This window comes from Cenococcum geophilum (assembly GCF_001692895.1).
Source record: "Cenococcum geophilum 1.58 unplaced genomic scaffold K441scaffold_17, whole genome shotgun sequence".
Taxonomy (NCBI): Eukaryota; Fungi; Ascomycota; class Dothideomycetes; order Gloniales; family Gloniaceae; genus Cenococcum; species Cenococcum geophilum.
This window is the reverse complement of record NW_027137575.1, coordinates 561,980-586,618: the sequence shown is the minus strand read 5'-3', so window position 1 is coordinate 586,618 and position 24,639 is coordinate 561,980. Positions and strand designations below refer to the sequence as shown.

Genomic DNA, 24,639 nt, shown 5'->3' with positions numbered 1-24,639 from the left:
ACACAAGCGAGAGCAACCCATCTCCATTTCCGTCTTATCTGAATCGCAGCTCTTCATTTCCATACATTGCTTCAGTGTTTCACATCTGGTAAATATCCATGTAGAATCCAAGCCACGACCAACATGCAAGATTGTTTCCTGAGAGCGCTTCCATAGTCTGAGGAGGCCGCCTTGAGAGTACACGGACCAAGCATCTCTGAATAACAACAAACGCGACGCCGCACGGAACTTGAAACTCACAAAGCTGATGACCAAGAAAATGTAATTAAACAAGACTGACTCGTCCAAGGACCCGCTCAGCCTTTTGCAGAACCCTTCAACCTTAGTGTAAGCGTAAAGCGAAGCATATCGTTTTATTTCTTGGCTGAAGGTTCTGTGCGCTGTCCAATCGCTCAATGGATCCCTTTGAGGCAAAGTGCGGAACACGCCTTGCGGAAACAAAGGGCAGGTCAGGGGACATTTCTTCAAAATATTGCGTGCAACGCCTTCCACAAGCGAAATTTGCTTCACATACGGCCGTAAGAATGGCGTTGCCGTCTCTCTTTAGAGTTTGAAATAATCCTGCGGTCCACAATCTTGGCGGATTTACGAGTACCAAACCAGCTGAACGCCAAGTAGAGCTGCAGCTGCGTGGTGCGTACCTGCATGACAAGGTATTTTCAGATACGGCCGATCCCAAGTCCCGAAATATAATTACATCCATCTATATAAGATCTTGAGAGTCAACCAGTATCGGGTCCATATACCTCTCCACTCTGTTAATTTTCATCTCTGGCTGTGTTTTGGAAAATGCGGCTTTCTTGGAAACATAGTGTGCTTACTCTGCACATTGCAAGCTCTCTTGTTGAAGCATCATCTAAACGTCTACCCGTAGTTGATCTTGGCTATACAGTTCACCAGGCCATTTCTTATAATGTGAGCTCCAGTTTGTTTAAAACCGTTGGTTAACTAACAAGATTACAGTCTACAGGCCAGTACTACAGCTTTTCCAATATTCGCTACGCCCAACCGCCCACCGGCGATCTTCGCTTCGCAGCTCCACTACCTCCCCTCACCAACCGCACTCTCCAGAAAGGCGAAATCCAACGGTCTTGTCCCCAAGCGTACCCACTTTGGTACTTGAAGGATGTTCAGCAGCTAGATGACGTACCACCTCCAGATCCTGATGAGGATGAGGATTGCCTATTCCTTGATGTAGTAGTTCCAGAGAAGGCTTTCGAAAAGGCGAAGGGGAATGGGCGTGGCGGAGCACCAGTGATGGTCTGGCTTTACGGCGGAGGTATTCGAACATTCAAGTTCTTAAGCAATTTTACGAGGAGTGCTTGTTGATCATTGTAGGCTTCGCTTTCGGTCAAAAGAACGTCAAGACATCTACTCAGTATGTGACTGGAAACCCTGCCGGCCTGCTCGCACTCGCGAAAGAAGAAGATGAGGAGGGAGTAGGTTTCATCTACGTCACCCTCAATTACCGCGTAAGTAACTTGGTCTCGATTTATGGCACAGTCCTAAATAATCAAAAGGGCGGCGCTTTCGGGTTTCTATCAGGCCCAAATCTCCAAACGAACGGAACCGCGAATGCTGGTCTATTAGATCAACGCCTCGCCCTCGAATGGGTTCAGAGAAATATTCATCTTTTCGGAGGAGACCGTCACAGAGTCACTGTTTTTGGCCAGTCAGCTGGTGCTGGGTCTATTATGCATCAAATTACCGCCTACGGTGGCTTGCGTGGCAAGGTTCCTTTTCAGCAAGCTATCCTCCAGAGTCCAGGATTCCAACCATATCCAGGAAACTGGCAACAAGACCAAGTCCTGCAATCCTACCTCGCCGCACTTAATGTCACGACCATTGATCAAGCACGCAAACTGCCCTATGAATCTCTCAGGCGAGCCAACCAGGACATCGTGGGCCGGTCACCATACGGCCAATTTACATTTTCACCGGCTGTCGATGGTTCATTTGTGCCTGCCTTACCCAGCAATCTTCTTCTTCATGGTGCTTTTGATAAGAGCATCCGTATCATGACAGGCTACAACGCGAACGAGACTTTCCTCTTTGTCGACAAGTCAAATCTGACTAATGACGCCTATGTTACAAACACCAAGCATAGCCTACCAGGTGCTCAGCCAGCGGTGGTCGACTTCATAACCAACACATTATACCCGGACCCTACCACCGCACATAATTCGTCATTGCCATACGATGACGCTTTAGGTCGCTTCCTCCTCAGCTCGTCCGAGTCTAGTTTCACTTGTAATACTCTGTACCTCAACCGGGCCTTTCGCGGTCAAGCTTTCGGATACAGATGGAGTGTTCCACCGGCATACCACGGTCTAGACGTACCCTACACATTCTACAACGGGCCGAATCCCGCTGTCCATAATGGTACAGAGTCTTTTGCTATTTCTTTGCAAACTTATTTGACGACTTTTGCCATGACGGGGTCGCCGAACCGGGCCGGTGCGGCACCCATGCCGCTGTTTGGGAGTTCGGAGAATATCCTGGACGTCAATGTTGCTGGCTTGAAGCCGATTAAGGATCCCCAGGCAAATCCCAGGTGTGAGTGGTTGCAGAAAGCTTTGTTCTTCTGATCTCAGGTTTGCTAGTTTAGTAAGGGTTCTTTACCCTGTCATTGCCTATTGAATCTACTTATCAGAGGTGAATTATACTTTTTCAAAGGCCTGAGGTCATGTCGACCTAAATCGGATTTACTTATTACTGTCTTACTATTGACTCGGTCACCGACTTAGTCACCAACTTAGTCTACTACTTTATGTATATATAGTCTCATTTTCTTCATAGATCAATCTACACACGAGTTAGTTCGACAGGTTATCTATAACTAATGAAAGATATTTCCCTTGGGTAGAATATTATAATTTGACTCTGATTGAAGTAACACATAAACACCATCATTTGGGAAACCAACCTCAGGTGTGCTTTAAGTAGTCATGACGGCTCATTAAAGCCCAGTGATCTATATCTAAAAGTCTTCTAAGTACCTTGGAGTCCATATAAACTTCTGTCTAGACCTGTGGCCCGCAAGAGGGCCCAAGCAAATAATTAAAGTATAATACCAATTCTTCTAAATCTTGTAACTATCAAATTTTCTTGTGCGCACGCCTCTTTCAAACATGATATCCAATTCCTCAAATGTTCTCCCTTTAGTTTCTGGCACGCATGATATCCAATTCCTCAAATGTTCTCCCTTTAGTTTCTGGCACGCATGATATCCAATTCCTCAAATGTTCTCCCTTTAGTTTCTGGCACGCGGAAGTAAGACCAGATCAGACACAGAGAAGCGAGGCCTCCGAAAAAGAATCCTAATTTTCCTCTTAGATTGGCCTGATCCGGATTTATTAAATAGGGAATCGCCACCGCCATCACAATCCCTAACACTGCCTGAACGGCCGTGGCGATCGCTATCGTTTTGCCTCGAACCTTGGTTGCGGACACCTCGCAAATAATAACAAAGCATACAGGACCAATGGAGATATCGTAAAAAAAATTCCAGATGACCATTAATGAGGATTGTGCCCAAATGACACTCGTATGGTGCTGGTAGTTCGGGATACAGTCGAGAATACCGATTATGAGTTGGAGAACGGCAAGGATTGCCAAGCCGACGTTGTAGATGCTGCGTCGGCCGAAGTGCTGGAGTAATATCCAGGAGAGACAAGTCCCTAGGAAGCCCACGGCAAGGAAACCGATGCCCATGTCAAAAGCTTTCTGCGTTGGGAGCCCGGCTAGAGTGAAGAAGTAGGTGCCGTAATTGATAAGGTAGATGCCACTTAGTACCTGTATAGCATAGACGCCAACCGCGATTTCCGTCCGCCGAAGGTTGGCTTTACGGAAGCAATCCCAGTACGTACTTCCCGCTTCCATTTCGTGTTCGAACCGATCGGTCTCGATAATCATGGCAAGCGTAGATTTGACGTTAACGTGCGGAGAGGCAAGCCGACGCAAAGAATGTTCCGCTTCTTCCAACCTGCCCTTCCTAGCCAACCACCATGGAGACTCAGGAGCAAATGGCATCCCGGGCATAATGAGTAGGACCCAGAACCACTGTATTGCAAATGGTATGCTATAAGCCCAGTGTGTGTCTAGTCGTTGACTACCCGCAGTAACGCCATTCGCAATTAGCTGGCCCATGACAAAGCAGAGGTTAATATAAGACGTGAGAGTGCCACGAATGGCCACCGGGCAAACTTCAGAAGCGTATGCAGGCGCAATAACAACATACGCGCCCAAGACCAGCCCTCCTAATAGCTCCCCAATGAGGAGAACCCGGAGAGAGCGGGCAAAAAATTGGATGAAGATGATCGTAGCGGTGCCCATCACACAAGCAGAGAATGTCTTCTTACGGCCGAACCACTCCATTGGATAACCGGCCGCAAGGGCACCAAAAACTTGTCCGATGGGGTTTCCCATGCTTAGGCCTGTCTGCCATGATGCTAAGATGATATACTAAAATCATGTCAACTTTATGGGCCGTAGGGTGTGTATTTCACTGTTTAGGGTGTCCAGTAGCTCACCGAGTCTTTATACTTGTATCCAAAGTCCCTCTGGAAGGCTGGGACAGCATACAAACTTCCAACAATTTGGGGGTCGTAGGCTAACCTAGTGAAATAGTTAACCAATCCTAGTGTCTACGCTCTAAAGAAGTGATGTACTTACATAATAACTCCAAGGGAGAAGAAAACAGACCATCCAATGGCTTTTGGGTACAACTTGACGGCCTCCAAGAAGCTCAGGCTATGTTCTATCTCGATGGCCTCTCGCGCTTCGCCCTCGTTCTCTTGTATCATTGTTTTCGGTGCTTGCAGAGGAGAGTCGGGCTCATCAAGCTGATTGTAATAGACTTTGGCCGTCATCTCGGAAGAGTACGAAGGGTAGTAAGCTTTCTCACAAAATTAAGGTAATTGAATTTAGTAGTTAAGGGGCCGTGAGCCACTTCATTGGTATTGCACGAGAACCGGAAGGTTGTGATATTGGGCCAGTAGTTGCGAGGATAAGGCAAGTAGGCGGCGACCAGCGCTGGCTGTTTCTTTTATCGGCGCATTTCCCATTGAACTTCTGAATAAATATTGTACGATTGTAAGGCACATGAGCCAGCAGCAGTTGAAATGAAGCTCTTGTCGGCTTCCTTGTTCTTACGCTGTTCATCAGTTGCTGGGATATCCCTTAGCACATCACTTCGGGTCCAACCGTTATCGATAAGATCCAGCCAATCAATTGAGATGCATTCAACGCCCGTACTCAAGAATACAAATGCTTTGATAGAGGCCAAACAGTATAGTACTTCAATATATAAGCTTATTCTTTAGAGCCGAGTCACTTAATATAAAGTTTCTAGTATTTATCATTCTATAGAACGGTATTTTGCATATACTGTAGCTAAATAAAGTCCTTCCAATATGCTCCTACCTCCTCTATTCCTTACTATCGCGAGCTTTTCTTGTTACATTTAGTAATAGATCTGCTAGAGGTTTCCTAGCCTTTATATAGCGTACCTAAGACTTATAGTCGTCCTAATTATCGACGTAGAGGAGTTTAAATTTAAGGAACGGCCAGGGCTTAAGGTATCCCTTGCACTGTTACTTGCGTCCTATAAATTGTGGCCCGTACGCGCCAATAAATAAGCTGCATTCCTAGGCGGTCAATTATTCTGCCGCATCACCAAAGGTCTTAATTAAAGTCACGAATATATTGAAATATTAATGTATATTGTATATATACCCTTATTCTTTAGTATTAAGTCGATCTATATACTCCTGCTAACACGGGCCATCTTTACATAGTGGTATTTGACAGAGTCTACACCCGTACATCGTTCTTGGCGACCTTTAAGGTCTCTTAAACTCCTTCCTATCGCGCGATCTCTTTACTATATTCACTAAAAGCTCGCATAAAGGCTTCCTATTCGAAAGCTTCTTAATATAGCTCCTCCTTCCTGCCTCCAAGTATGCCGAGCAGGTCTTCTGCTTCTTATTAATCCTAACTGCCTTATATCCATAATGTATCGCCAGGTACCACTGTATTTGATCTATAGAGACCCACGCGCGATTTCATTAAGGTGCTTAAATAGAGAGCTTAAATAGAGAGTTTATAAGTTGTTTAAGGAACTTCTTATAGCCGCTTTATTTCGGCCAGCCATCGGTAGAGTAGGAAGATAGCTTATAGTAATTGGTAATAATTGTATTAAGGAGGAAGTGAAGCAGAGGCTTCTAAGTCTTACGGTGACGTCGGAGGGAGCTATAATAAGACCTTATCTAATCAGCAGTATCAACGCCTTTTATATAGTAATTGTAGAAGTTAATAAACAGCGGAATCCTTAACACCTTAACTACATTACTGCCAAAGATCTTCTAAGTTATTATAGCACCGGTGGAGGTCTTTACAGGGCGTCGTTATGGCCGCTTAACTAATTAAGATCCTGCGATATATAACGTTAGATACCTATTTTAAGTAGCAGAGCCTTAGGCGATAAGCTTACCGTCAAGGACCGTACTCATAAATAGCACTATATTTACATCTTTCCAGGCAAATTATACAACCGTAGAGTCTTCAGAAAGCTCCCTATATAAGGAACCCTATAGTATCTAGTTATTAAATACCAATTTAAGCTCTGCGAGGGAGGAACTGATTTGCTTAATTAGAGCTCTATACTAAGCCTTAACTTTATCTAAAGCCTCCTCCTACTCCTCCTGCTTTGTTTTAGTAGTGCGCACAGTCCCTAACGCGCCAATTCCGACCTCTCGAAGCCAAGAGAGTAGCTTAACGCTTATAAATAAGTTATTAAGCCACATAATGTGTTTATTTGGTGGATAGAGTAGCTCGTTAGTAAGGTCGTCTCTTTATAATAGTAAGTTAAGTACTACTACCTGCGTCTTAGAAAAGCCTTCCTCCTTTATATACACCTTATCCAGATTATACGGCCCTTTCTTATTACCTTTGGCGTAGAACATCTAGTCAAGAACGTAGCCTTAATTGCCTAACACCCATATTTTAAAGCCCTCTGGCGTTGGCTTAGTAGGAATATTAACGATTTTTAGGGCTTGGCCAGTAAACCGTTTAATCGTCTTATTAACGGTAAGGTGTATACCGGGGGTATAGAACTTCCTGTAGAGCATGCGTAGGTACTCACTAAGGTCCCAAATCCTTTTAAAAGTGTTCTAGAAAGCTTCGTCATTATCTTCTCGTAGTTTAGTGCAGTAGAAATAACGGTTAATTTGCTAAAATCTCTCCAGTCCAATAAAGTTCCAAATAACGTGTATTAAGCCATAACTAAAGTCTTTATGCCAATACTCCTTAATGCTACTTTCTACGTGTAGCCCTATATAAATTAGCACCGCCAAGTATATATGCAGCTCTGCCCTTAATGTTGGCTTCCACTTCCGCGGGCGTCCCTTTGGAGTCTTATCCTCTAGAGTCTGGTGGAGTTCCGCGTTCCTATTTGTATACTATACAAGTTAATCTATAATTTCGTCCGTAAAGAATAGCTTAAATAGCTACAGGGGGTCGCTATTATCGATGTTGGAAGGAAGATTTGGTTTGCCATAGGTATTTTCATTCTCAATAGGAAGAGGTTTAAAATTAGGTAAGGGCCAGGGTTCAGGAGGTTTTTAAGACTTCTAAGACGCGCGTTTTGGGTGTTGGGTATAAGGAACAAAGTCTATATCATTACTTGCACGATTGCGCACCATGATTGTAGTGTATTGATTGATGGAGTTATATATTTACAATTTGACGCGAAGAAGTTCGATGTTCTTGATCGCGCGCACGGGCCACATTTTATATCACATCAACAGTGCAAGGGATAGTTTTTTGGCTTTCCTATTTAGCCGAATATTATACTAAATAGGTTAAACAAGATCTATATTAATTCTAGCACAATTAGAAGGCATTACGGTGGGTATTTAATTACTAGAATCTATATAGATATCTCTTCCGCTGGTGTATTTCGTCCTACTATTATCGATAAGAGCTGGCTAATAGAATCAATACGATTCGCTTTATAGAGTTCTTCCTGGTTCCCTCTAGATACTTTGTAAAGGCAGGCTTTGCTATAATTGAGAAGGCAGGGATAGCTCGGGCGGCGTTATCAAATGTAGTAGAAGGCAAGGTAGTCGCATTAGATGCGGAGGCAGGTGTGGGGTTGGGCGCGGAGACCGACATCACTGTTGCTGGTGTCAGATTTAATCCGGTAATCAAGTCAGATATATATTCAGAACCTACAGAGGAGGCCCGCATATTATTGAGGATCTAATTGAGTCGTGGATGAGGTGGTGGCTGAGGAGCGATCAATGAGAATTTTCAAAGTTTGAAGTTTGAAGCCCAGCCTATTTCTAAGCAAAATCAACACCGTAAGGGGCTCACGAGAGCTCTCCAAAATGCCTTGCATTTGATTGCGAAATATTATTCGACACCAAATATACACTTATCAAGTGGACCTTTTGGCGACGTCATGTAGGCATTGCAAGCGCAATTTAGGGCCTTATGCGATAACTATTTACTAATAAAATCTGAAGGTGAAATAAAAATCAAGCCATGGGCACAACTATTTTAAACGGCTTCGCGATTGGCGGTAACGTATTAGCCACCCAGTCGAGCCAGCCACCCGGTCGAGCCACCCCAAAACACACCAAAATCTACCAACTTTAACCTTTTATAACTCCACCCCTATTAAAGATATTTAAATAAAAAATTTAATATGGCTCCTTATATATGGAAGTATTCTATTTATAATATTTATTAAAAAGGATTATATATTTAAGCTAATAAATACTTAATAAAGGCCTATATAGACCTAAAAGGGACCGAATTAGGCAATGAATAGAATTAGGCCACTACTAGTTACACACCCCCTAATCACTGCGCGTACACCCCCCAATTAATACGCGCACACCCCCCACTGAACAGGCTTAGATTCTTCCTCTTCAGGTTAGAATGTCACGTGTGTTTGACTTGTTTACATCTGCATCAGTACGCGACGGTCGCGCGCCCGTGCCCAAATCAACACCTCGCATTTGCATTACTTTCCCTACATCTACCATGGCTCTTAGCCCACCTCCGTTGAAGTCGTACGATTGCGCAAACTTTACCCTTGGTGATATTAATAAGTTTGCTAAATCGCAGGGCTATGCGGTATTACAGGTGGTGAGAATAGCGGTGGAAGTTAAGATGCCTTTGTGGATGGCTTGCTAAGTGTTTAGCAGTAATATTTCACAGGCTTACAGCCGTCGTGGGGCCTCGGCCTTTTAACACGACTTTACTGGTAGGCCCTCTAGCGCATTCCAGCTCTAGTTTGAACTCTACAAGTTATACTATAGTTGAAATTAAAACTTAATTATGGTGGTATAGTCATAGAAGTTGCATTTTAAAGATTTGATTTTCGCGATGCAGATGCATACAAGTCAAACACACGTGACGTTCTAACCTGAAGAGGAAGAATCTAAGCCTGTTCAGTGGGGGGTGTGCGTGCAGTGATTAGGGGGTGTGTAACTAGTAGTGGCCTAGAATTAATAATGTAATACTTTTTTAAAAATATTAAAAATAGAAATCTTTTATATATAAGCAGCTATATTTAAATTTTTATTTAAATGTCTTTAATAGGGGTGGAGTTATAAAAGGCTAAAATTGGTAGATTTTGGTGTGTTTTCGGGTGGCTCGACCGGGTGGCTGGCTCGACTGGGTGGCTAATACGTTATCCCTTGCATAGATGAATGCGTGCTCAAGAGAGTGGCCCGTGCTTAGCCAATTAATATTGCGAAATCCGATTAAGCGAGCCCCACCTAAATTTGATGCTAGGTGAGGCCCGCTTAATCGGATTTTCGCAATAGTAATTGGCTAAGCACGGGCCACCATCTTGAGCACGCATCAAGGGATAGCATCTCACTTTCTCTTTGCTTCACGACTCATCACAATGGCAATTCTCACAAGCCTACCTGCGGAGCTGCAACTTTTAGTTTTGGAATTGGTTCTACCAGACGACCTCATCAATGTCGCCATCACGTGCAAACAGCTTTGGCGTCTGGCAGAAGGATCTATTAAACACCACAAAGCTCTTCAAAGCCAATATGGCTCCCTTACTCCAGGAAATTCCCCGGATGATCACACCCTTTGGGATATGCTCAGCACCATCATTCAAAACCCTCGTGTTGCCTATTATGTTCATATTGTCGACCTCCTAACTGAGCGAAATGTCTATTGGGACTCCAAGATCTGGACGGGCGATCAGGTGAGACCGGAGCATCAGCATCCACCAAGCGACTACGTCAAGCTATTCACATCCGCGGCCTCGGATGGCCCTTTAAAGCTTGGAGATCAAGAAGATTCCACTAACTCACAACTTGAGACTGCAATTGGGAATGGCAGCGATGGTCCCATTATCGCGCTCCTTCTTCCTCGCCTCCCGAACCTCAAACAACTCACGTACATCAATTGGGGTGACTCGTCCTGGCTTCTGAATGTTCTAGAACAGGCAGCTGCCGCGCACGCCACTTCCAACCCCCCGTTAGCCTTCAGGAACCTGACAAGTGTCCGTCTAGAGCACTGGAACGCTAGAATGTGCATCGGCTACCGATTCATACGCTACCTCATCTGCATGCCTTCTATGCGCTTTCTTTCAGGCTACATGATCGGGGGTGAAAAGGGAGAATCTGAAAATTATACAAATCTCGCCCGGTCACGTGTTACAGGCTTGGAGTTTTCTTATAGTGCTCTTAGTAGAGACGCTATGTCTGAGACTCTGAGCGGCATCGAAGCGCTGGAAAAATTCTCTTATGAGTGCAGAGGCGCAGTTATGCATTACACGAACTATGATCCGCACGGCATACTGGCTGACTTGCTAAAATATGCGGGTCATTCGTTAGAGGAGCTGAGTTTGGTGAATTGTGAGCAGTCCGAGGCGGTAAGTGCCCTTTCCTCCCAAATAATATATAGCGTAGGGTATACCCTGGCCTAATGTACTGCAAGGAGGAAACATCGCCGCATACTTTCCTTGTTGGGTTTCAGAAGTTGAAGCATTTGGACCTGGACTGGGATACACTGGTTCCAGATCCTGACGCCGAGGCCGAGGATGAGGACGGGAAGGATGAAGCGCTCTCGCAAGGGTTTTACACTGCAGAAAACACTGCGGGTAACCAAGGAGTGAATCTGGCCGACTTTTTGCCACTTTCGCTCGAGTCATTGACGCTGGCAAAGTGTCCCGTAACTGGCCTCAACTTGCTCGTAAAGATGCTAGAGCAGAAAGAGGTGAGACTTCCGAAATTGAGCAAGATTAGAATTGGAATGCCCGAGTATGAATACATGGATATGTTAAAACTAGCGGAAGCGGCTGAGACAGCTGGAGTCGATTATGAGTGTCTGCGGTCGTGAAGAGCATTAGCCCGTGGAGCCTAGTTTACAGCAGTGTCGAAAAACCACAATGCAAAGCATCGTAAGCCAGAATCTCCACGAAGGATGTCGCTCTTAGCAACAGGACCACTATCCAAGGATGATAAGCTTCCGATGCGGATACGCCGCCATCCACCTCTCCTGTGCCACCGGTCGATCCAGAACTTGAAGGCGTTGGGCAATGTCGTCCACCCACTCAATAGCCATGACGTGTAAATAAGATATGTTAGAGACAGCCAACATGATAAACTCAACTTGCCCCGGTCGTGATTCTCGTAATTCGTGGTTCAGAGCTAATTTTCCAATAGCGCTGCCGTGCTTGTCGCGGACCTCGTATGTGTACTGATAAGATAAAGCGCTCGAAACGTTGGCAGTGGGTTCTTGGTCGACATGAAAAAACGCGGTACTTGTCCAAAAGACTAGATAGCTGTAGTTTAGAAACTTCGTTGTGAAGTTTAAAGCTTTACTTAAGCTGGGTACCGTAGTCGCCTGGCAGTGCTTTTTGATCTCGTCATGAAGCCGTACATGGTAAATGGCATTGTTTATGAGGCCGGAACTAAGAATTGGCGTACACTCGCTTCCTCCAGAAAGGTTAAAAAACTGTAAGGGGCAGGAGCCGTTTTGCAGGAACCCCCCTCCAGAATCCAGAGAGAATTCATAATCCTTCCAGGCCGCCCAGGACCATGATGGGATAGCCACTGCAGTCCCTCTAGGAACTGGGAGCCTATCCTTGGCTTCCCAAAGAAGCATTAATCCTATGAAGCGCATGGGTATTCCAAACTGGAACTCCCCTAGGGTAGGTTCAAAGCACTTTATCACTCCTAAAAATGCGTTTAAGATATCCCTTTCGTCAGACAATGATCGTGAACAGTATTGAGAGACAATGTCACGGAAGCCTTCTAGGCGTATCCCTACTTCTAGTCTACTCAAATTTCTCTCAGGTGCCCCAACTTTCGAGGCTGTGTCAGGAATTCTTGAGACTGACTTCCACATCGTGAGCCTCACTCTACCCCCACTAGCTTCAAGCGTGACATCCTCTCTGAAGGTTGTCTCCTGGCAATTAAAATAGACAATTCTATCGGTGAATACTAGGAGCCTTCGTGACATCAATTGTTCTTGAAGAGTCCAACCTCGTGTGGCCCAAAGAGAGCGAGATAGAACTTCAGGAAGTTCACTTGGAGCCGAGGACAGCATCAGACCTTGAATAGACGCTTTCACAGCTTCTCTACGCGGGTAATTGGTTCTTGTTCCAGGAAGGCCGGTGGTAGCATCTCCAACAGCTCCAACAATTGTAATATAAGCGTTACGGTAGACCAAGTCCATGTTCGAAATTTGGGCTTTCTTGTCAGCCTCGTCATCTTGGATTATACAAAGGGCGTCGACCCAGAGATATCGCTCATGGAGCGCCTTGCAAACGTAAATGGCATCACGGATAGTTTTTGGGATCTCCTCATTCTTCTCTGATAGATACCCTGGAGTGTATAATGCCGCTCGATTAGCCTTGACAAGTTTCAGCTGTCTGGCAGAGCCCCAGACATAGCTCAGAGCCAGGTATTTTGCTCCGCGTGGTGCATCAACCAACGCCTCTCGCTGTACATCTATCAGACTGAAGCCGAACATTGACATTAGACGCGAGGAGGTCATGAAACGGCGACACTTCTTGTGTCCTTTCTGACACGTATTGATCCAATCCCGAACGAGGTTGAAATCAACCTGGGCAAGATTAACCGGCCGGCATCTGAGGACCCGGTCTTTCTCGCCATCTAATTTGGGACCCCTCGCAAGAGGCAGAATGCATTGTATAGCATCTCGCGGCCGCATGACCCGGTTGATATTGTCGTCCGTCCCTATGTTATCGAAGCTGATAATGAATTTATACACCAGCCGTTTTTCGGTCGATCCATTCAAACTCAAACTTTTGATATGAGGCTTCGATCCGACGTCGGAAACCTTGCTAAGCTGAACCGGTTGTGGCGAGGACTTAAAGAGATGTTTTAGTCGAGTCATGTTAGACGTAATCTTGTATTCTCCGATTGGACTCCAATGCCCCCATACGCTCCACTCCTCGATTGAAGAATTAGAAATATTCTCAGTATCGGCGTCAATACATGAAAGTATCATTCTGCAAAAGGTACAGGACCGTGAATTTGATTTTATATCGCCAACGTTCCAAAATAGATCTAGCCGAGTACGACCAAGTAAGAATTGAAGATCAAAATCTATCTTTTGACACTTCGCACAGAGGCTGTCCTCCGTGTTTGCGTTAGACCCAACCATTTGGCCAAACGAGGACCGTGAAGGAAGAACTAGTCTTTCATTGGTCTGGTGTGGGCAACCCGTGGGTATTCAGCATAGTGGCTTATTAAATTGAGGAGCAGGAATGCGTATAAGGGAGCTACGTATGAGATATGAATTAGCTATTCGTAGTATAGGTTTCGAGTTCAGCCTTGAGAGGCTGCGGCTGAGTGGTAGTCAAGGCGGGGCTTGCGTCAAGGCGCGGTTTGCAGGTTTTGCACACAAATTTTGTCCATGCGCCAATTTTGAAGTTCCAAACCGTCATAACCCTAACTATCGCCGTTATCACCTACGCTATATCACATTCTTAGCACTTTCTAGAGAAAGTACAGAAACCGACGTGGCTGTAGTGTGGCTGAAACTTGATGGAGCTTGTTCGGTCTCCCCTTACTATCACTTCCTCGAACAGTTCTCGGCTATAATTATATGATATTCTGTAGCCTTTTTTTGAGCATTCGAAGGGGCTAAGACGGAATTTGCTGATTGAGGAGATGTTAAGGAGTATTTTGAGCCGGATCGTGATTCAGAGAGCTTTGGCAAACGTCTTACCAAGTTCTTGAAGAATATTGATGAGTGACACTTGAATAACAAGAATGCTGGTTCAATGATTCGTCCAAATTCGTATAACCAAATGCCCTACTCGTGCTCTCCTAGTTCTCTTGGTGCTATGTGCGAGGACGTTACGGACTAGTAAGAGTCAAGAAAAGTTGGCTATAAATCTCCTCATATGCTAAGGAAGTCGCCCGCCGTATGATTAAGCTGTTTACAAGCCTGTATGATATGTCATTAATTTCTTTTAGCTGTTATACTCTATAAATTCCTGGAGTTACTACGAGTGCTATTATGTACATGAATCATGACGGTAGACGGTCTAGCTCTAGCTGTGGAACCTCACTGTACTTTTCTCTTTTGAAGCATTTAGATGCATGAAGCAAATGCCCTCTCTTCTGTCTCACAAATGTCGCAAAACATATCGCAGAAACACCGATGGCACCGCAACTGATTAACACTGGGTATTTGAAGTCCTGCGGACGTGTGAACACCATCGTCGTGGCGAAAGATATCAGCTCAAAAAGGTTTTGGAGCGCCATTTCTGCAGCGGAGAACCGGCCTCGACTTGATTCCGGGGCATCCTGTTGGAAGTAATAGTCGAGTCAGCTTACGTTAGGTATTAAGAACTCTAGAGTAAAACGTACTTCCTGCACGAGGAATTGCACACATAGATCAAATCCCCACAAGCCTATCCGACTGATTGTGACGCCAGCGATCAATGCTGCTCCGGCAGCTTTGGTACCTACGGGTAACGACATGAACAGTACTACGGCAGCAGCAACACAGACCAATTGCTCATTAATGAACCACAGTCCAGATCTCACAGGTCCGATTTTCTTCGTTAGAATCGGCGCAGCGCAGGTGGCGAATAACTCCAATGCAACGGCTGCCAGTCTCATAAAGCTGACATGAATGGAAGAAAAGCCCAGCGTCAAAAGATAAGTTGCCATTTGGGTGCCGGTGGAGAGCACGGTAAGGTAGAGTAAGCTCAAGGAAAAGGATGCAAGGAATGCGGGGTTCTGAACATATTCTTTCCATGGTTGCAATGCCTTCCGGATTAGAGAAAGGCGAACCTGGGGTATTTCCATGTCCGAGGCGCCATTCGCTGGCCTTCCTAGGAGACTTGCGCTGTCTTCGTTCCCTTCCGCTTGGTTCTTGAACTTAGCTAGGTCCGGAACCTTTTCGAAGACTTGTTTGATAGCAAAATATTCTATGAGAACCGAGACTGCATTTTGGCCAAAAACAACCCATACCGCAACTGAAGTCGAATATCCGTCGATGAGAGATATGAAGATCGGCGCGACAAGTTTACAAAGTAAATCTATCCTGCGCATAGTGCTGTTGAGACCTGGAAAGTCACCGTCAGCAAAAGCAGTCAAGGGAATAATTCCATAGGGAATTGAAGACCTTGTCGTTCAATGTCGAGGCCCTCTGATATGACAATCAACTTTGAATCGATATTTAGCACAAAGGCTAATAGGAAACGATTCGAGGGCTTGTCGACTCACCCAATCCCGTTCCACCGCTATAGTATTTGCGACGGATGCTAATTTTTCGACGCAAGCCAGCCCAATACTCAATGCAAAACAAATGAGCACCAGGGCTTTCAGACTTTCGAAGCGGAGGAGAATCAGAAAAAGTAGACACGAGATAGCAACGGGCGCTCTTTGTAAGACTGGTGACGTCAACAATTAACATAAGGATTTATCACACCAATTGAGCTGTTTTACCTATAGATTGCCTCACTAGGGCTAATCTATGGGTTCGGTCAACAAGCCCACCAACCCACGAGCTTAGCAGCGCAGCAGCTGCGGATCGGAAAAGTGCATAGCACGAGGCATAGAAAAGCGTGCCGGGGAAGATAGCGGCGAGGAATATTACGGCGCCAAACTCGAAAGTTCGAGAGTTCCAAGTTGACAGAGTATGTGAGATATACAGTCTCAGGAGTACGTTCCGGTTTGACTTTTTAGTGTTGGTAGACGTGAGGTCATTAGAGCCGTCAGTATCTCCTCGCCCTGGACCCCGATTGGGGTTTTCTTGTAGTAGAGCTATACTTTGGCTCATCTTCTCTTATTTACGGGAACGCATAACTTGACCCAATGCATATCGTCGGTTCGTAGAATTTAGGGAGTCGACAAACAAATGTCGTCGATTGTTGAATTTTCTCTTGGTCGACAGAAAAATTCAGCAAAGTGAAGCCGAGGTCTTGGCATGTTGATCAAGGCGGCGTTACCGAAGCCAGTAACTGTTGGAAAACAAGCCCGCAACGATATCACGTGATGAGACTTGTGGGAGAAATCTCTTGGCAGGAATTTGACCAATCAGACAACTTTGACCGTCGGAAGTTCCTTGAAATCTCTTCAACCACCTATATAGAAAATAAGCAATACACAGAGTTTTAGCCCCATGACTTCAATTCAACAGTAACGTTATGCTGTCGTAAGTTTGAGGACATTGCTACACACAACTTATTTCGAAGCGTAGAGATAGCTTCAAGTACCCAACATAAGTTAATGTTTTAAGAATCTCATGAAGAGGTGCTAGTAGGATGTATGTGTGCGTGAACTCAAACCTGCCAACCTACCATTTCCAGCTCCGTGCACATGTCAAAGCCTAGTACAAGTCTATACTGCTTCATTTCTATATATACGCTTATGGTACCTTGTCGTGGCTCGGCCCGATTAACACCTACCTCCTTACTTCTCGCAGCCTTCTCGGCTTCATCAACAAATTTTACAGCGCTCGTTCCATCTACAGACGAGGTTCCTTCCAACACCTCAGCCTCTTGCATTTTCTCAGACGCCAGAGCCGCAGCGAAAGAATGAGGACGTGATCCCACAAGCTGAAGCTTTCCCCACGCATTATGCCACTCATCGAACGGACAAAGAAGGAGGAGGAAGAGGAGGAGAGGGGCAAAGGCGAAGGGTATGGAAGAAACACACCGACCCAGTTAACAACCTCAACTGGTTCACAGGCTAGATGGGCGTCGATATGTCATAGTATAATCTTAACGAGCCCATCGATCTGTCGAATTCCCTTAAGGGTATGGCCGTCTAGTTCGTATTTGGCGGTCTCGAGGCCCCCGAAGCCGCCAGTGATCCTAGACGTCCCGGAGGCTTGACGTAAAACCGGCGCTTGGAGGTCTACATCCTCCTGTTGGATCTGTTGAAAAAGCTGCGGATGTGTTTGAGCAATGGGCGAATGAAGCAGCCTGGATAGGCTTCAATGGGTCGAATGTCACGGATCTCGGTAGCTGGGAGAATTTGGTTGAACTGCTGGCGCGAGGACTGCATAAAAGAGTGGATTTGGCGGATTTACAAGGCTCCAAGCGGGACTTTGGGGGAATCTGCTTGGAAAAGGCAAAAGAACTTTTAGGGAAGATTCACTACGGGGCTGCATTCAAATATGGGAAGGATGTACGTTGTGAGGAGAAGAGCGGTCTAGCACTGTGGAGAAAGCGAGGAAGGCCATTGGAGATACGGTGCTGGAGACTGCGAATGCAGCTGTGGCGAAGGCTGCAGCTGTGAATCCCATGGCGAGCGAGCCAACAGTTGCAATGCAAGGGTGAAGTAGGTTTTTCCTTCCGAAAAACCTCCCAAAATCTCCCCGCAAGAGATAAGAATTCACCAAATAGTTTTTAAAGTATATATGATCAAGTGTACAAAGCACAAGTGTACAAAGCATAGGCTAGTAAACTTGTAGCGATAAGAGCTAGCCAATAGAATCAAGGCTCCGTGGATACGCGTACTTTTGTTCGCGCACGGTCCAACTCTGAAGGACTTCACCGTTGAAAAGGGACGCGCCATAGTCTGGTCAATTTCTACAGCAATGGAAACATAAACACCAATCATATAGCACGCAAAACAGTATTCTGAATGATGAGTATGAATATAAAAGGCAAACTACTTTGCTGTCGTCTTTTTAGTATCCTCTCAAAGACCTCGTAGCTGCACAAATATATCACCTGGTTCGGCGGATGGGTGGGGCGGCGACGGTGTTTCATAAAAGCATTCGGTTGTAGGATTAGTGTTGTCGATCTAAATCTTGATTTCCAATGGGTGGTAGGCGGGCACTCCTCCGCCGTCGTCTATCTATTGCCATAAAATCCATGATTTCCATGATACCCCCCATGCTCCTCCCCCCGTCGAATCTGTCATGGATGCCGTGTCTAGACGTCGTGCGACACCAAAATCTTCTGCTGACCACTACCGTAGCGCATTCGACATCGACTATCTATTGAATCTCCAACCGACATCCCGGCGCCGCAGCTTCTATCTGCGGGGTAGACGTATCTGATTCATGGTTTCAACGTCTCTAGCTTTGTAGAAATTTCCTCGAAGGATGCACGGGGCACCCCTAGGCTATGCACATCTCGAGCTGCGAACCCTGCACGTATCCCTTAGAGTCGGGCATGTGTGCCCGACAGAGTTACCGGAAATAATGAGATCCACCTGCACGCATGACAGCATGTGCGGTGAGCTCATCAATTGCTTTGCTGGAGAGCAATTGGGATGGGTACGTCTCGACGTAGGTGGCCTAGAGGTTGTTTAATACTGGGCCTTGTGCTTTTCCTATATACTCGCGTTTTCTCCGTTGGATCATTTGCATTTCAATTTCATAGCGTTAGTCTAAAATATAATCTGTCACTGCTTCTCACAAAATGTCGGTATCCTGGGATCCAGAAAAGCTCCAAATCGACCACGCGAATGAAGAACGCACCGCCTCCGCCAGCGGTCGCCTGCACTCAACAGGCGGCCGCAGCCATTCTCTCAGCGGACGTCGCCTCAGCGAATGGGATGCTATGAAGATAGCCAAGGAAGGAGGTGCCGAAATCGACGAAGAAATTGCAGAGTTGGAACGCGAGCTAGAGGCACATCCTATAAAAATCTCCTGGCATTCTCCTATCATCAAGTTCAAAGACCCACGACACTTCACATGGCTTCTTGTGGGATTTGCCAGTATGGGCGGCTTGCTCTCCGGTATTGATCAGAGCTTGATCAGCGGAGCTAATCTGTATATGCCCGCGAGCTTGCACCTCGACACTTCGCAAGTCAGTTTGGTTGCCTCTGGCGTACCACTTGGTGCAATTGGAGGAGCTTTGCTCCTCGGACCCACCAATGAATACTTTGGACGCAGAATGGCCATCATTATCTCCTTGGTTCTATACACAGTTGGAGCTGCCTTGGAGGCTGGTGCCATTAACTTTGGCATGATGGTTGCAGGGCGTGTGATTCTCGGGCTCGGCGTAGGCTTGGAGGGCGGTACTGTGCCTGTCTATGTTGCAGAGTCTGTGGCAAGTTCGCAGCCCGATTCCCCCCCTGCTCTGTTCTTTGCCTAAAAGATTCAAAGGAAAATATCGCGGTAACCTGGTCTCACTCTACCAATTCAACATCGCCCTTGGAGAAGTGTTTGGATATGTAGTTGCGGCTATTTTTGTCAACGTTAAAAGTGGCGGCTGGCGTTATATGCTTGGATCCTCGCTCGTCTTCTCAACCATTATGCTCGTCGGTATGGTATTTATGCCCGAATCACCCCGTTACCTCATGCACAAGGGCAATACTCTTGAATCTCTCGAGGTATGGAAACGGATCCGTGGCCTTGCTCTTCCGGAGAACCGAAAAGAATTCTTCGTTATGAAACATGCCGTCGAAGAGGAGCATCTCAGCACAGTCAGCCGCAAGAAGTATGTCTGGTTAGACTTCTTCACTGTTCCCCGAGCTAGGCGGTCTATAGTCTATGCGAATACCATGGTTTTCCTAGGTCAGTTTACTGGCATCAATGCTATTATGTACTATATGGCTACATTAATGAATCAAGTCAGTACTGCCTTCTTCTAATTAAGACTCCTCTTTCCAACAAATTCTAGTTATTCTGGGAATAGGTACTGACAAAAGCACTGAAATAGGTCGGCTTCGATGCAAAGCAGAGCGTCTTCATGTCTCTTGTTGGAGGCGGTGCCCTTTTACTTGGGACGATTCCCGCAATTTTCTACATGGAACGGTTCGGAAGGAGATTCTGGGCATGTGCGATGCTTCCAGGTTTCTTCATTGGCCTGTCAGTCAACTTATACTCCTTCAGCATCTGAAGTCCTCACTCTACCCTCCATGTGCGATGCTTCCAGGTTTCTTCATTGGCCTGTCAGTCAACTTATACTCCTTCAGCATCTGAAGTCCTCACTCTACCCTCCATGTGCGATGCTTCCAGGTTTCTTCATTGGCCTGTCAGTCAACTTATACTCCTTCAGCATCTGAAGTCCTCACTCTACCCTCCAGTGGTACTGATAAACTGTCAGGTTGATTATTGGCTGCAGCTACACGGCAAACCCTAATAACTTTAGCACCGCTGCCGGTGTTTATATTACTGGATTGATCGTGTAAGGTTTCCATAGCATCCGCCATGTGTGAGATCTTGTGTTAACAATGAGACCGCAGATACGAAGGATTCTTCGGCTCGTATGCCTGCTTGACCTGGGTGTTGCCCGCTGAGGTATACCCCACATACCTGCGTAGCTACGGCATGGAAAGCTCAGACGTGACTCTGTTCTTCTGCTCTTGGTATGTGCGCACCTCATTTCCAGCTCAGGCCCAAACCCTGCATCCGAGACAGAAGACTAGGAACCCCAACTAACACCCCCAGGCTCGTCACATACTTCTTCTCGGACATGCAACGTGCCATGTCGCGCATCGGCCTCACGCTCGGCTTCTATGGCGGCATCGCAGTCGTCGGCTGGGTAAATCCCCTCCGGCCCCCCCAAAAAAAACTCCCCGGCTAATCCCATCTCCAACAGATCTACCAACTCCTCTTCATGCCCGAAACGAAAAACAAGACGCTCGAGGAAATCGACATCATCTTCAACCAGCCGACATCCGAGTTGGTGCGCCAGAACCTCGCGAGCGTCAAGGAGACCACTAGAGACCTGTTTGCGCTGCGCTGGGGCAGGGTTTTCAGGCCGAGTCCGGAGAGTAAGCTGCCGGAGGGGGAGCAGGAGCGGCGGCTGGATCCTTTGGCTGGGACGGCAGGGGAGGGGGAGAAGGCGAGGGAGTAGAGGGGGAAAGAGGGGAAGAGGGGACGAGGGGACGGGGGGATTTTGGGAGGGGAGGCTGGTTTGGTTTGTCGGCGGTGGGGGAGTGACATGGACATGGGGGGTTTCGGCTGTGTTCGTACCTTTATCCCTACACCCGCTGGCGTCCACGGAGTAAGTAGTCCGTGTAGAACACCAGAATCCAAACGCGTACAATCGATTGCGTTAATATAATTGGCTGATTCTTATCGATAACGTATGGTCGATTTTCAGCGGGTCAAGGGATACCCTACATTCGTTCTGTGTTGCGCTTCATTCGCTCAAATCTTGTGGTTGTGTGGTTAGTTGGAGCACGATTTAGTGACGAAATGGTCAACAATGTTAAATTTGTATCTGTGGTAGCATGTGAAGATTTGGTGATGAAGACTGCAATCTAATAGGAATAGTGAGAACGCCTTGTGGGAGAGAAGCCTTGACTAAAGAACAAAACTCCGGCATAGCGGTGATGTCAAAACATTGTTTCCGCGAACGTCTTGCCGGGTTTCCGGTATCAATTAAGTTCCTTAACCGAGGTATGCTCAGCGATCTAAATGGATTTCCCCTCCCGGAAGCACTGCAATTTTAGCGTCAGCGAGAGGTTGAGCGAGGGTTAAGTGGGCTTTTTACTGGTTGCTTAGCAAGGCTGAAACAGTCATGAACTGGGGCGTTCAGTTGGTGTCGAGGGCGAGGAAAACGTGTTCATAGTGAATAGAGATAGGACTCGCCTGAAGACAGTTGCGAAAGCGAAGAAAGGGATGTGAAATGAAGTGATGATGACCGGCAGGAGGGGTGCATTAAAACGAGATGCTGTATTTAGTACTAAATTTGCTATCTTTTCAGGCACGAAGAAAAGATTGTTGCGCAAGTGAAGGTGCATCGAGAATGCAACCGCCGACGCACGAAGGGCACAGCAGCGACAGAATGGGATGTAGAAGCGAACTAGCACTTCGATGGCATTGGCTAGTGTCGGCCTGATATCTTGCGAAGAAGTATTGGAGGTGCTGCTCACTTACACCAAGTCAGCCCGCTTCATACCATGAATTACTGACGTGGAACTAGGCAAATTCAGAGTGGGCTAAAGTTGATATAATGCTCAAAAATGTTGTTTGATTAGATTGGGTCTATGATCCTCAATCGGTATTGAATGAAAGGGTGCGGGGGGCAAGGCGAAATTCCGCTTTGCAACCAGCTATGATAACGAAAGAAAAGACAAACAAGCGAGGGTATAAGAGTAAGAAAGCGTAAGGTAATTGTTGGTTTGTGGTGGAACGCCAAAACTCAGATATCTCCCCGTTTGATGTAAGAAACAATCTCGTGTGAAATCCCTGTTTACTCCTTTGCGCCTAGATCCCGTTTACCCTGGCAAGGAACACATGACGACCTGCACCAACTCCTGCCAAAACAAGATCCCTAAACGGTTTCTGATCATTCGATTCAGACCACCGTCCCAACTGCCTGAGGAAGATATAAAATGAAATGAGCACTGCACGTATGCGGTGATCGGTAGCTGCGTGATTTTTTGCGCAATAATTTTCTTGCGCGGTGCGAGTGCTCCTAGTTTTTCCTTTGACAAGCACCCCCATGTATTTCGATGGGCTCTTTGTCGATCCAACGCATCCGTGATGTTGTTTCGTTGTTTCTTCATGTATGTTTGAGCAGTGTAGCTCACATCTCGGTCCAATGCACCTGCTCAACCCGAGCTAAGTTCTCCTTCGCCTCCATCGCCTCTTTCGACCGTCGACGGTTTTCAGCCTTCTTGTCCGCGCTCTGCTTGGAGCTTAGGATCGTTCGAATTCTTTGCGCTAGTCTAGTGAGTGGTGAGCACGTGGAACTGTCGTCCTCAGCAGCAGGGGGTGCCGTGGGCTCAATTGAATTTGGCGGAAGGTCTTTTGCGGATGGCTGATCTTTCTCTGGTGCTGGTGAGGTGGGAGGCACGCTCCGGCTCCGTCTATGCGCGTGTATGGCGTCGATGTTGTCGAATTTTGGGACTGGTGGCAGGGAGGGCGTCACGCTGGGAGAAGAAGATACTAGCGTTGAGGTATTGGAATAATGTGACGGTGCTTGGGGAGAGAGATTTGGCTCTGAGCCGTAGAAGGTAGTGAAAGTCCTAGCTGATAGTGGTGGAGAGCCTGCTGATGGCGGCGGAGAGCCTGCTGATAGCGGTGGAGAGTTTGGCGATCCCATTCCGTTGAAGCGGTGCGAGCGCTGCGAACGGACGCTGCCACCGGGGGAGAGGGGGAGAGGGGTCCGGGGCATGCCATGATTTGAGAGGGGTAGGAAAAGGCGAGTCCTCTTCGTGCCTGTGGTCGAGGCCGAGTTTGGAGGAGTTTGAGACCTTGTTAACAAGTCCATATTCAATGAAGAAATAGACTGTGAGTGAGACTGGAGATGAAACGAAATGACGAGGTGAGAATAAAAAAAATTCTCGTGGGTAGAGGGGAAAAAGGCGAGGCGTTTCAGAGGGCAGCTGCTATATAAGAGTAAAAATGGTGGGATGTTGCAGGGCTACACTGGAATAAAGTGGGAATACCAGGAAGCGCAGTCGGTGTCACCAAGACGTAGCTAGCAATGCAAGCTGCAGGCGGCTATGATCGAGGAGGAGAGCAGGCCCTATCTGTAAGCCATGAGCCCCAGCATAGCGACCCCTTTTTGAGAGAGTGTGGGTGATGGAGAGCATCCTCAGCGGCTGGACGACGTGGTGGCAATAGGATGGCTCTGCGGTGCGGCGGGTAAAGCTGCCTGCACGATGCCTGCGCGATGCGTGGTTTTGCTCACGCTGACATTTTTTCTCCGACATGTCTCCACAATGGCCTGAGAAGATGGCCAAATCGCGGGAGCCAGGAACGCAAGAGATCCGCTCAACGCTCTGGACATCTTGTGGCGTCTGCTGCCAGGGAGCGAGAGGGGGCGATAGGTGCGTTTCCATCCCCGCCTAACCCCGTCTGACTAGCCTGCGACCAATCCCCGCACACCAACTCCCATCCCCGAGCTCAGGCCTCGCTGGGCGGGCGGCTAGAGGGAAAACAATGCTCAATCCCCTGGAACGGTGGTCGGCCAGACCTGTGGGTAAGAGATGCCCACGTAGATTGGTTGCCTTCAGCTGCCGACCTGTTGTGTCTGTGCCAGCTCGCACCCCATGAGAGCGCTGCGTGCTCTCGATCGACCAAAAAAGGCGTCGCTTTGCAAACGGCTAACGCAACAACAAGGCTTGGTTTCTTTGCCATACTCGTGGCTCAGCGAGTCGCTGCTCCAAGGCGTGTTAGAAAACAGCTCATGAGCAGTATCGGGTGTGCCACCTGGTGTTTACAGCTCCAGAGGGAAGTTCGCCACGTGCCCGT

General features: G+C 47.0%; 8 protein-coding genes across 8 annotated transcripts; 4 read left to right on the top strand and 4 right to left on the bottom strand.

The window, feature by feature from the left end:
* Window positions 1–789: 789 nt before the first annotated feature.
* K441DRAFT_705109 (alpha/beta-hydrolase) lies at window positions 790–2,826 on the top strand (the record flags this gene model as incomplete). The annotated part of the gene is made up of 4 exons (XM_067653569.1): window positions 790–915; window positions 964–1,279; window positions 1,339–1,472; window positions 1,521–2,826. 4 exons carry the CDS (start codon window positions 790–792, stop codon window positions 2,586–2,588), a joined length of 1,644 nt encoding a protein of 547 aa, XP_067504775.1. The 3' UTR covers window positions 2,589–2,826.
* Window positions 2,827–2,955: 129 nt separating this feature from the next.
* Window positions 2,956–5,136, bottom strand: K441DRAFT_634856 (sugar transporter). Its single transcript, XM_067646418.1, has 4 exons — window positions 4,675–5,136; window positions 4,533–4,617; window positions 3,252–4,464; window positions 2,956–3,159 (listed from the first exon to the last, which is right to left on the bottom strand). The coding sequence occupies exons 1-4, from the start codon at window positions 4,869–4,871 to the stop codon at window positions 3,083–3,085; spliced, it is 1,572 nt and encodes a 523-aa protein (XP_067504774.1). The 5' UTR covers window positions 4,872–5,136; the 3' UTR covers window positions 2,956–3,082.
* A 5,552-nt stretch (window positions 5,137–10,688) lies between these two features.
* K441DRAFT_658670 (uncharacterized protein) lies at window positions 10,689–11,790 on the top strand. The gene is made up of 2 exons (XM_067648395.1): window positions 10,689–10,909; window positions 10,975–11,790. Exons 1-2 carry the CDS (start codon window positions 10,736–10,738, stop codon window positions 11,374–11,376), a joined length of 576 nt encoding a protein of 191 aa, XP_067504773.1. The 5' UTR covers window positions 10,689–10,735; the 3' UTR covers window positions 11,377–11,790.
* Window positions 11,791–12,423: 633 nt separating this feature from the next.
* K441DRAFT_556868 (HET-domain-containing protein) lies at window positions 12,424–13,215 on the bottom strand (the record flags this gene model as incomplete). Its single annotated transcript, XM_067643349.1, has 2 exons — window positions 12,424–12,852; window positions 12,901–13,215. Coding segments are annotated over 2 exons (744 nt in total), but the record flags the coding sequence as incomplete, so codon positions are not given.
* Window positions 13,216–14,457: 1,242 nt separating this feature from the next.
* On the bottom strand, window positions 14,458–16,389 carry K441DRAFT_658669 (uncharacterized protein). Its single transcript, XM_067648394.1, has 5 exons — window positions 15,972–16,389; window positions 15,750–15,916; window positions 15,649–15,688; window positions 14,886–15,589; window positions 14,458–14,822 (listed from the first exon to the last, which is right to left on the bottom strand). The coding sequence occupies exons 1-5, from the start codon at window positions 16,303–16,305 to the stop codon at window positions 14,544–14,546; spliced, it is 1,524 nt and encodes a 507-aa protein (XP_067504771.1). The 5' UTR covers window positions 16,306–16,389; the 3' UTR covers window positions 14,458–14,543.
* A 715-nt stretch (window positions 16,390–17,104) lies between these two features.
* Window positions 17,105–17,808, top strand: K441DRAFT_695799 (uncharacterized protein; the record flags this gene model as incomplete). The annotated part of the gene is made up of 2 exons (XM_067652839.1): window positions 17,105–17,284; window positions 17,346–17,808. The coding sequence occupies 2 exons, from the start codon at window positions 17,105–17,107 to the stop codon at window positions 17,766–17,768; spliced, it is 603 nt and encodes a 200-aa protein (XP_067504770.1). The 3' UTR covers window positions 17,769–17,808.
* Window positions 17,809–19,042: 1,234 nt separating this feature from the next.
* On the top strand, window positions 19,043–21,286 carry K441DRAFT_556081 (general substrate transporter; the record flags this gene model as incomplete). Its single annotated transcript, XM_067643314.1, has 7 exons — window positions 19,043–19,538; window positions 19,591–20,057; window positions 20,147–20,295; window positions 20,534–20,614; window positions 20,673–20,795; window positions 20,878–20,971; window positions 21,029–21,286. 7 exons carry the CDS (start codon window positions 19,043–19,045, stop codon window positions 21,284–21,286), a joined length of 1,668 nt encoding a protein of 555 aa, XP_067504769.1.
* Window positions 21,287–22,606: 1,320 nt separating this feature from the next.
* K441DRAFT_77735 (uncharacterized protein) lies at window positions 22,607–23,751 on the bottom strand. The gene has a single exon (XM_067654444.1). The coding sequence runs from the start codon at window positions 23,651–23,653 to the stop codon at window positions 22,967–22,969; it is 687 nt and encodes a 228-aa protein (XP_067504768.1). The 5' UTR covers window positions 23,654–23,751; the 3' UTR covers window positions 22,607–22,966.
* Between the last annotated feature and the right edge of the window lie 888 nt (window positions 23,752–24,639).